Raw genomic sequence first — 11,409 nt, 5'->3', positions numbered from 1 at the left:
TTTAATACTCTGTACTTTAAAAAAAATCAACTGTAGTTAGACGATTGAAATTATACGAAAAAAATTTTAAACCCTCCCATTTTCATAGAGAGGGGAAGTGCTAGGTATCTGTATTAATGTCTAAACAATATTGAATCCTCAATCAAAAATTATGTCCAGAGCAAATAAATGATCGTTTTAAGACGGTAATAAATAAAAGCGACGCCCGTGCTTAGTGTCTCAGAGCAACTTGAAAACAGCTCCACTTTCAAAGAGTTAAATTCGTCCTTTTTAAAATCAACTGCAACTTTTGCCTTCCCTTTGAAAGGACAACAAAAAGATTTCACGCACAAGTTGACCTGAACAAAAGGACCTCAAGCCAGTTATTCTTTTGTGGGGTGACAACTGGAGGAAAGGAAAACTTCAAGTATACTTGGATGGTACTTTTGGAAACCCACTGTAAAAAGAAAATGCGACCGCAGCTCCACACGGTTTAAAACCGAGACTTCGGGGCTGTGGGGGAGAGAGAAATCATGGGACAGGACCTGAAGGTCGGTAGGAGAAAATTCGTCATGGTTTTCAGATTAACAAGTTGCTTTCTTAAAGCTCAACGTTCTTTTAGGGGGAAAAAAAGCCTACGTAGTTGTGAGTCAGGTTTCCGGCTCCCCGCCCCCCCCTCCTCCCACTAAATATATAAATAAGTAAATCAGCCTTTTGATCTTCGCAGCTTTGAATCCTCAAATTCCCCTTCACTTTTTAAATTTCCCCCAAGAGTCAAATTATTTCTCCCACCAGCTTCCAGAGCGGTAGCAGCCTCTAAAACAGAACCGGAAGGGGGGCCCCCAGAGGACAGTCTGTTGTGAGCCCCGAATTCGAAGGAAGGAAAGTGCCCTGGCAGGGACTGCAGTCCCGGCACCCAGCCCTGGCGACAGTCATCTCGGGTCCAGATCAGAGGCCCGGGCACCCACCCCGCGCAAACTCCTCCCGCGAGGGGGCCGGGGAACCCAGAGAGGGCAGGGAGGAAGGAGGACAGAAACGTGTGTGTGTGTGTGTGTGTGTGTGTGTGTGTGTGTGTGTGTGTCCTCGAGGACACAAAACTCCAGCAGTCCCCTCTCTGAGGGAGTGGAGGGTGGCGATCAAGGTCGGCCGACCTAGTCCCAAGCCTTCTTTAAAACTAGGCCGGCGGACGCGCAAGAAGCTTTGCTCTGCGGAGGCCGGGATTCCGGCTGCCGCTGCCAGTCCGGAGTCGCCGCCCCGAGCAGGTGCCAAAGCTCCTTGGGGTGGGGTCTCCTCCACCCCTCCCCTCCCCCAAGCTCGCCCACTCCCCGCGCCTGGACTACTGAGGCTAGGTGGGTTAAGCCCAGGCCCCGACACCCCGCTGGGTTCGCCCCGCGACCCTACTCCCCACCTTCGAATCCAGGCACCGGGGCTTAGGGCTCCGAGAGAACGCTCCCCCGGCAGGGAGGGCTCCGGGAGCTTCGTTTTTCTTTTCCTAAGAGGCTAGCTGAGGGTGGGAAGAACACTAACAAACACCAACTCTCCCCCGACCCTGGCGCAAAGTGTCTGTCCGTCCACCCAAAAGTCCAGGGCAGTCCCCCGCCAGCTCTTCTAACTAACTTGGCCTTTTCGATTTTAACAATATCCACGCAGAGCCAGAAGCAGACGAAAAAAGACCGGTTCGGCCTCAACACCTAGAAAACTTTTTTTCAGACTTTCCTAGATTCACCTGGAAACTGAGAAGTATCAGTGAATTTCTGAGCTCAGAGGCCGAAGGGAGTTAGTGGGGCTAGGCTTCGGTTTTGGTTTTCTTCTCCCTGTGCTCAACCAGCCCGAGCTTTCAGGCAGAAGAAAACTGCAGCTAATGGAGATATCAAACACAGCCACAATTCCGAAGACGCCTTTTCCGCCACTAGCACCCACCGTCCATCTGCAAGTGTAATCACAGAATTGCGGCGTCTTCATCACCAGGGGCTGCGAGAAAAGGGGAGAAAATCCTCCGTCATTAAAAGGAACCCTCTATTATCACTATTATTGTTTGTGTACAGTAACATAAGAATGTCCCCCTCCTCTTAAAATTCCCCCACAATATTAAAACAGTATTTGTCGTTAGATTCCTACAAACGCTTGAGGCCTTTCTGGAAAACCATTACCATTCAATGGCTAGAAAATTGCTCTCCTTCCTTTAAAAAAAAAAAAAAAGGCACAGCAGCAGATACAACAGACAACAAAAACTTTCTCCTGCATAATCCCTGCTCGTGGAATGACAAAGAAATGATATTGACTTACCCCTGAACGGATGATGTGTTTGATAAGTGGGGGACTTTTTCGAAGGTTTCTGTTCGGGAGCTGCACAGACAGCTGCAATTCATGGGCGACGCTGATTGCCAGAAACGCTATGGATTGGCATGGGGTCTGCAGCTCACAGATCCTGATCAATACCCCTACACTCACACGCCAGATGGTTTGGGGAAGGACAAAAATAAAATAGTCCAAGTCAGCCCACCATTATGTCTTTTTGTATTGCTCTGATAAACCTAGTTGTAGCGCAAATGCGTTCCGCCCAACACAAAACCTTCTTCAGGATTTTGAACATTTGGGTGGAAATAAGCAGCCCCCGTTCTACCCAGGGTTTGGACTGTGGTTACAGTTGTTTAGTAAAAACAGAGCTGTTAGACCCCTTATCCAGATTGGGTTTACTTGTGGTGTGTTTATTTTTTTTTTCGTGAATAATTTATAGGGTCTCTGTATTAATTGAATGTTCACGTCTCTCTCCCTCTCAGACCCTTAATATTTTTTAATGTGAAAAAACATATGAAAAGTCCAGTAAAATTTTCCAGTCTTTTTCTGCACTTGCTCAAATTCAATTTTTTTTTCTTTTACGGTACAATAGCTTATCTTTGTTGTCAAAGCTGCATTTTATTTACAGGCTTCTTTTGAATCATTTAAGTGTTTGGTCTTGAAGAAAATCGGCCCTGCGAATGGGGTATTCTAAGTAATGGATATCCTGCTCCTGATATAATGGCTGGTGCAACTGTTTTTCCAGATTCTAACAGTCGTGAAGTAGCACTTCTGCTGCCACATTTCTATACGGTCAGGGGGAACAGGAGTGTAACTTCAAATTAAAAGAAAAAATTTTGAGTCGTAGAACTTCCGAAGGTTAGAGCATGTGTGCTTAACAAGGGGTGGTTAGAAAGCAACTCTTCCTTTTTATTTTCTCGAAGAACTATAGAGAAAAAAATCAAAGATATTTCAAAACATATTTGAAAATTGTATTAGTACTGATATTCTTAAAATTATCTTCAAGTAGATACTATTTTTCCGGTTTAAAAAGAAAGGGAGAAAACATGCAAACTTAATTCAGTAAAAATTAGGATGCTGAGTAAACAAGCACATTAATTTTTCTTTTAAATGGGTTTTGGGTTGAAATATAAAACCTCAAACGACTATCAGAAAAACAACGTGAAAAGTCTGCTTTAATCTAGTCCAATGAAATTATACACAAAGAAGCCAATACGATTTCATGATTTCCCTGAGATCGCCAATATTGATCGAGGGAAGGGGAGGGGAGGAGGGAGGGAGGAAGGAGCGAGGCAGCGAGAATATGCAACTCACCTTTCAACTCCCCAGCACGTGACTGCTCCCAGGCACACCGAGGTGGAATACCCAGCAGCAGATTTATCCTGGTAGCCTGGTAAATGAGTTTATAATTTTGAAATTTTATTTAAATGGCAATTTATATGCCTTGGTTTCTGAACGGAGGCAGTGCCTACCAGATGTCCCAGCCTGGGGTCACTGGCCACTGCTTGAGCCTGAAGCCAGGGCAGAGGAGGCTGCCTTCGGCACTGGGGCACATCAGACAGATTTTTCCCCTGTCTTGCTCCTCTCCTGCCTTATTTCAGTGTCTGAGCACTCCTGGACCAACGGGATTGCATTCTTATGAACTTTTGTTCAACTCGGTGTGTATTTCAAACATTAACTTTCAAATTATCCCAAATGTCCAGCTGCCATATATAAGGTGGGGAGGGGGAAGAGAGATGGTAGGAGAGGTGAGGGAGAGAGGAAAGTCAGAGAAACAGAAAACTGAGTGATTTTACCTGTCTAGTACTGTGACATTAAAAGATGTGAGCATCTAGAAAAGTATGCCTAGCAAAGCAGGGGATCATCCACTTTCTTACCCAGGCTTTGATATCACAAGAAGAGGCTATTTGAAAGAATAATTGGCACGGTATTGGCCAGAACTCAATAAAGTTGATCTAGAAATAGTGTCACTGTACGTTCATGTGACAGCATGATGTGGGATGGGGTGGATTTTTTTTGCTCTGTAGCTAGAAGAGAGAGGAGGGCAGCCGTAAAAGGTCACCAAGACTAAGAACTGTTTTCCAAATGAATAAAACCTTTCTCTAGCGCCAGGGAGGCATATACAGTATTCCAGACTGTGTCCTTGTTTTCTTATCAAGTTTTCTCTAACAGCTGGAAGTTGTTGGAGGGGGCTGTCTTAAGGAGACCCCCTGCTCTTCTTTTGACAGCTGATCAAAAGAAAATAGGTCACGCTTCTCCAACTTATGTCCACCCTGTCCTTAATTACTGTCTCTTTAAACAAAGGCAACATCTGCGCAACCTCAGCTAGCTTGAATCTTCGCAGGCAAACAGAACGCAACCTGCTTCGGAAGAATCTGTTTCTTGTAAGGTTTTCAATGCCGAGTGGCTCTCTGCCTTCAACTACCCCCTCCACCCCAACCCGGGCCGCAGAAACCTCCACCTTCTCTCTACACCCCCGCTCCACTCCCAGTCGCCGACCAGGGGTTACTAAACAACGGCAATCCTGGGTAGATGAAGGTACACTTTTCAAAGCTGCGGCTTGCGAGCGTTCTAGAACTCACCAGGGCTCTGGTCTTTTCAGAAACAAGGTTTGGATATACAGATATGGGCTCCATGTCATCTATCCACAGCCGTAACCCAGGGCGTTCCTCTCCCGGGATTCGAGAGACGTGTGTGTGTCTGTGTGTGTGTGTGTGTGTGTGTGTGTGTGTGTGTGTGTGTGTGTGTTAGGGGAAAGATCCGCGAGTAACGTCCCGGACGTTTACATACTCCCTACCCCCAGGAGAAGTTTGCTAACTAAGGCATCGGCAACAACCCTGCTGTACACTACCCCCCTCCAGCCCCCGCCCCCTCCCACCACTCCTTTCCAACTCGCTCGCGCAGCAAGCATTTGGTCACCTTGAAACCGTAGCTCCTGGTGTTCTAGTTTTGTTCTGCAATCTAGCAGGGGCCCTTCTGAAGGCTCATAACTGAGAGATTTATGGGCTCGCCGGGTAATTAAATGATGTTATTGTGTTAACTTTGCAGGCATTACTGCGGCCCGCGCCGCGGGTGGGCTTGCGTCCGCCGGCCGCAGCTCGCAGGCAGCGAGGGCGCTGGAGTTCCTTCGCCCCGCAGATTCCGCACTCCCCAGTCTCGGGAATTTACCCTACATTCGAATACATTAGCGACCGCATTTTAAAAGGCTAAACTACTGGCTCCCAGCTAGGGACGCTTAGGAAGTGGCTTGTTAGGAGACGTGGGATTGTTTTTACACCAGCACGTAGCTGGAGTCTTTCCCTCCTGGCTTGCCTCGATAAAAGCTTTGGGGTGAAGCAAGGGGAACTGAAGCAAAGCCCTTTAGCCCAGGTCGCAGCAGCTCCGGAGAGACACAGAGCGGCATCTTTAACGTAATTTCTCTCCCTCACTCGCTCTCTCGCCTCTCTCTCCCCACTACCCTCTCTTCCCCTCCCTCTCTCCCTCTCCTTGACGTTTGATTCCAGTGGCAAAGGAGGAAAAAAAAAAAGGCACAGAGCCGTCAGCCAAACATGAAACGCGCGGCCCCGCCCCCTCCTCAGCCATTGGCAGCTGTGCGCAGAAGGCCCGCCCCCCGGGGCAGTCGCGGCCACGCAGTGGCTGCTCGCGGCGCCCATCGGGCACTGCCCCGCCCCGGGTCCGGGAAGGTAGGTTGGCTGCCCCGGCGAGCGGCAGAGCCCTTCTGGACAGCTCCCGCTCACCCAAACAGAAGACGTCGGCGCCGGAGCGGGCTCGGACATGGCGAGGCAGCGCGCCGCCCCGAGCGGCGGGACTCGGTGATCCCTCCCTCCTTCCCCGCCCCCTCCCGTCTCCCGCACACACGCCCCGTCCGCCCCCACCCCACCCCCACCCCGGACGCGCCCGCCCGCCCGCAGCCCGGGGCGCACACCCGCACGCACGCTCCCCCTCCACACGCTCACGCACTCCCGCGCCCTCCCTTGCTCCCGCGGCAGAGCTCCGCCACGCGCGCCTTGCCAGCCCGCCGGCCGCCCCCGCCGCCCCCGCCGCCCCCGGGCCCCGATGGACTGAATGAAGGCTGCCTACACCGCCTATCGATGCCTCACCAAAGACCTAGAAGGCTGCGCCATGAACCCGGAGCTGACAATGGAAAGTCTGGGCACTTTGCACGGGCCGGCCGGCGGCGGCAGCGGCGGGGGCGGCGGCGGGGGCGGCGGGGGCGGCGGCGGGGGCCCGGGCCATGAGCAGGAGCTGCTGGCCAGCACCAGCCCTCACCACGCGGGCCGCGGCGCCGCTGGCTCGCTGCGGGGCCCGCCGCCGCCGCCGCCGCCGCCAACGGCGCACCAGGAGCTGGGCACGGCGGCAGCGGCTGCAGCGGCGGCGTCGCGCTCGGCCATGGTCACTAGCATGGCCTCGATCCTGGACGGCGGCGACTACCGGCCCGAGCTCTCCATCCCGCTCCATCATGCCATGAGCATGTCCTGCGACTCGTCCCCGCCCGGCATGGGCATGAGCAACACCTACACCACACTGACGCCGCTCCAGCCGCTGCCGCCCATCTCCACCGTGTCGGACAAGTTCCACCACCCGCACCCGCACCCCCACCACCACCACCACCACCACCACCACCACCAGCGCCTGTCGGGCAACGTCAGCGGCAGCTTCACCCTCATGCGCGACGAGCGCGGGCTCCCGACCATGAACAACCTCTACAGCCCCTACAAGGAGATGCCCGGCATGAGCCAGAGCCTGTCCCCGCTGGCGGCCACACCGCTGGGCAACGGGCTGGGCGGCCTCCACAACGCGCAGCAGAGCCTGCCCAGCTACGGGCCCCCGGGCCACGACAAAATGCTCAGCCCCAACTTCGACGCGCACCACACTGCCATGCTGACCCGCGGTGAGCAACACCTATCCCGCGGTCTGGGCACCCCGCCCGCGGCCATGATGTCGCACCTCAACGGCCTACACCACCCGGGCCACGCTCAGTCCCATGGGCCGGTGCTGGCGCCTAGCCGTGAGAGGCCACCCTCGTCCTCTTCGGGATCGCAGGTGGCCACATCAGGCCAGCTGGAGGAGATCAACACCAAAGAGGTGGCCCAGCGCATCACCGCCGAGCTGAAGCGCTACAGCATCCCACAGGCGATCTTCGCGCAGAGGGTGTTGTGCCGGTCTCAGGGGACTCTCTCCGACCTGCTCCGGAACCCCAAACCGTGGAGTAAACTCAAATCTGGCAGGGAGACCTTCCGCAGGATGTGGAAGTGGCTGCAGGAGCCCGAGTTCCAGCGCATGTCTGCCTTACGCCTGGCAGGTAAGCCCAGAGGGTCTCCTGGAGCCAGGGTGCTGGGAGAGGGCAACGGGGTGCCTGTGGCCCCGGGTGAGGGCGCTTAGCCACATCTCTGGGTTCTCGGCTCCTCTCCTCTCCACACTTCCTATTTCTTCGCTATTTCTTATTCTGTTTCTTCTTTCTCCTCTCCTCTTCTTTCTGTTCTCCCTTTCTCTTCTCTTCCTTCCTTCCTCCTTGTCTCCCGGGCTTCCTGACCGACCCCCACCCGCATTTTATTCGCACTTTGCTCAATGTGCCAACTCTGCCCTCTTCTTCCGACCTTACCCAGCTGTGGGAGTCGCGATGGGGGTGCGCCGTGTCCGCTAGGAGCCCTCTCTTTCCAGGACTCACAGGGAAGGGGGATTGCCTTTATTGGAAACCCTGTGCACTTGAACTCTTGCTTAGACAATACATTTCCGAGCTTGCTTAGGCAATACATTTCAGTTTTCCAAGCTGCCTGGTCTCCCTATATGGAGGCAGTTGGTGGTCGGGGGAGGGAGGGGGGAACGGGAGGCAAACTTGTTTGGTCACTGACAAGAGTCACAGCCTTGCCCACGCGGAGAACGGGTGACCAGGATACAACAGCGCTTCCCGAGCCCGTTTCCGGCCTTGACATTGGCACGGGGACTTTATGATCGAAAGAGCGGGCTGGGGCCAGCTCCCTTGTCTCTGCCCACAGTGAGGGGAGGGTGCAAGGACGAAGGTTGGGACTGCCACATCCACCTCTCTGGGAGGACGGGAGAGGAGCAACTAAGAGTAGAGAGTGTCCTGCCTCACTCGCCGGCCGCCCTTGCCCGGCTCCCAGCGTCTGCCAGGATTTGCCGAGGTTTGGGGCCTCCGGGAGAGGCTGGGAGCTCGCGGGAAGAGGTGCAGAAAAATTAAGATGCAGGTTAGTTAACGCATCTTGGCCGCGGGCTACAGGCTCCACCTTTGCATTAAGCGGACGCTGATTGTGCGCGTAGCTCGGCGACGGGGAGGGCTGGCGTCCGGCGGGAGAGGACGGGTCGACGCACTGGTTACATTGTTCTGTAGCCGGCTTAGCTCTTTGTGCCTCCTCTAGCGGCAGAGCCGCGAGGTACAGCCCTCTATTGTTCTAGGAGCGCAGAAACCTCCTGTGTGGGCGGCGGGAACCAGAGAGAAAGGCGCAGCCGTGGCTGCGACTAGCACACAGTTGCGCGCACAGTTGCGCGCTTTAGTGCGCACAGACACAGCGCGGTGCACGTGGCAATTGCGCTGCCCCCAGGACCCTGCCACGGGCCAAGAGGGGCAAAGTGTCCAGGCGGCCCACTGGGGAGGACGCACGGTACCCGACTGCAGGCCGAGATGGGCAGCTTCTTTTGGACTGAGACTGTCCCTCCCGATCTTCGGATTATCTGGGGGACAATTCGTGGTGGCAGTGATTTACATAGGTGCGGGTAGTGGGTAGCGCGCGGTTCCGAGCCGCACACAACGCGCTTCCGGAGCTGTGAGCTCAGGCTTCCTCTCCGGCTCCCCGGGGCTTTCCTCGCACCGCTGAGCCTGGCTTATAGGGTGCACTCTACCTACGCCGGACAGGGCTGGGGGATGTGACAGGCAGCGTGTTCGCCCAGGCTTGGGGAGGGGGCGTTTCCACTCTGAGAGCCTCCGTCTTTGCCCGCTGTTGGAGGATTCGGATCTCCAGTCAGTAATCTCCCCGCCGTGTTGATCTGAAAAGGTAAAGAAACTAGCCCCCCGCCCAAGGGCTTCCCCACATCGGTGGACTCCAAATAGTTCTGCATGGATTTAGAAACCTACTTTATCTTTCTCCTCATTTAGCTTACTCTTCATCCTCTCCTACAATTTTCTCTGATTGCTCTTGGTTCCTCGCAAAGAGTAAGCAGTGAATAGAGAATATCAGTGAAAAACTGGAAGCTTACTGACAATTCCAAACAGTGTGGTACCCCTTTGTCTTAGGCCCCTGAAAATGCCTTTAGTCCCTCACGGGTGAGTTTTAGCAAGGGCTGGCTTCTTGGGCACAGGCAGCCAGAAGAAACTTGGCAGCTGGTCTTGGGGAGGGGGGACCAGGGTAAGGTAAAGGCAGGATGACAGCTATTCTACTCCGGCTGATCTCAGAGCGCTGCCGCCCCCTCACGCCTGTCCCGAAAAAGACAGAGATTTTAAAAACACGTGCCTTCTGCCAATGTATGTCTGAAAGTGATTTGGAAAGTAATGCTTTGCTTGTTAGCCGGTCTCAAGCATTTTTGCAACAGCACTGCTGGGATGAGGGAGAGTGTGGCATCCCTGGGGGACCCCAGTCCCACCACCCACCACGGGAGAGTCCCGGGGCCACTCCTCAGGGGCTGGCCTCGGGCAGCATCGGGGATTTTCAGAGTAGGAGCAAGAAAGCCCCTTCAGTGGGAGTCTGAAAGCCTCCTTCAGCGACTGGGAATTTCCTGCGAGGGACCCCGCTTTGCTCAAGCATTCAAATGTGTGTGTGTTTTATTACCCAGAGTTGAAAAGGGACAAGAGCTTTAGCCTTTTTATCTGGCCATTTGATCAGCAACTACAAGTGTGTTGAGTGGTTATTATTACATAGGAGGCTTTTCAGTTTGGGGTCAGTAGATCAGTCTCTTCAGACACTGATGCAGAAGCTGGGACTGGTATTATGTGCTTGGAGCACTAGGGGACGGGAGCAAATGGAGAAGAAAAGCTGAGGCCTTCTCCTCCAGGAGTATGGATCGGAATCTCGCCAGGACGCTGCCGAGGGCCCACACCATTGAGCTCTGGGGGTTAAACAATCCCAGTGACTCTACAGGGCAGCTCTGCCTGACTCCCAGGCCCGAACCTCTCCAGCCCCCCATCTCATCAAGACCAGTTCTCTCTCTCAGTCTCTCTCTCTCTCTCTCTCTCTCCCTCCTTTTAATTTCCCTTTCTCTTTCTCATTTTGGGTCTTGCCAGAGGTAAGCAGATAGGGGTTTGAGGGACCACAGAGTTAAGATGTCTGATTTCGGCCAGTGTCGGCAACCTCACCCTTAGGTGAAGTACACCCCCGTCACAACAGAAGCGCCGGCCGCCTCGGTGTATCCACAGCCCGGGATAGCATTTCAAAAGGGAAGGGAGAAGATGAGGGAACTCAGATTGCCTCAACAGTAGATTTCAGAGAAATGGGCTCCAAGTGCACGACTTCCGTTCATAAAGGGTGGCGAGGGCCGAAACTGCAACCATGCGGCCTTGGGTCTCTTCCGCGGTCCCCGGGGCTGGCTTCCGAAGAGCAGTTTTTATTAACCCGGCAAGAGGCGGCGAGGACAAACTCCAGCGTGTTCAAGCACAAACCCTCACTGGCTTTGAGCCCAGGAGGCCTCTGAACTAAGCACACACGAACCAGGAGGGACGGAGAGAACCCAGGCAAGAAAGTGGATGGGCGCCTCGCGGAGGACGATCGAGTCCCCGGTGGCGGGAGTGGTTTCCTCCAACAACTGGAAGACAGAGCAGAGACCCTCCGACGACACACCCTGCCGAGGTTTCCGCCTTCTGTGAGCCGGGCTCCCGGGGCGGCCCGCCCCGAGCCTGCCTCGCGTCCCCGCGGCGAGCGGACGCCCGGCCCTCCCCAGGCAGCAGCTCCCAGCGGCCACTCTGGAGCCAACTCTGTTGAGGCAGAGGAGGGCCCTTAACCAACCCAACGGGATGTCGCCTGGGCCACCTGACGCCCGCGGCAGCGGAGCGTGGCCAGGGCAGAACGCTGCGGCGCCTGCCAGGGGCACCACGTGCGTGCGCGGCTCATTTTGGCGCCAGGGGACGTCCTCAGGCCACCCTAAGCCTAGGGACGGGGGCGGGGACTTCATCCGCAGAGACCCGCA

General features: G+C 54.6%; 1 protein-coding gene across 1 annotated transcript in view; it reads left to right on the top strand.

The window, feature by feature from the left end:
• Positions 1-6,342: 6,342 nt before the first annotated feature.
• ONECUT2 (one cut homeobox 2) overlaps positions 6,343-11,409 on the top strand; it is a 41,570-nt gene continuing 36,503 nt past the window's right edge. Inside the window, exon 1 of the mRNA XM_028168979.2 lies at positions 6,343-7,579. Within this exon, the coding sequence (XP_028024780.2) occupies positions 6,343-7,579 (1,237 nt within the window). The remainder of the gene's footprint in view (positions 7,580-11,409) is intronic.

The sequence above is a fragment of the Balaenoptera acutorostrata genome, chromosome 13 (assembly GCF_949987535.1).
Source record: "Balaenoptera acutorostrata chromosome 13, mBalAcu1.1, whole genome shotgun sequence".
Taxonomy (NCBI): Eukaryota; Metazoa; Chordata; class Mammalia; order Artiodactyla; family Balaenopteridae; genus Balaenoptera; species Balaenoptera acutorostrata.
Note: the sequence above shows the minus strand (reverse complement) of the source record. Positions and strands in the feature narration are given on the sequence as shown.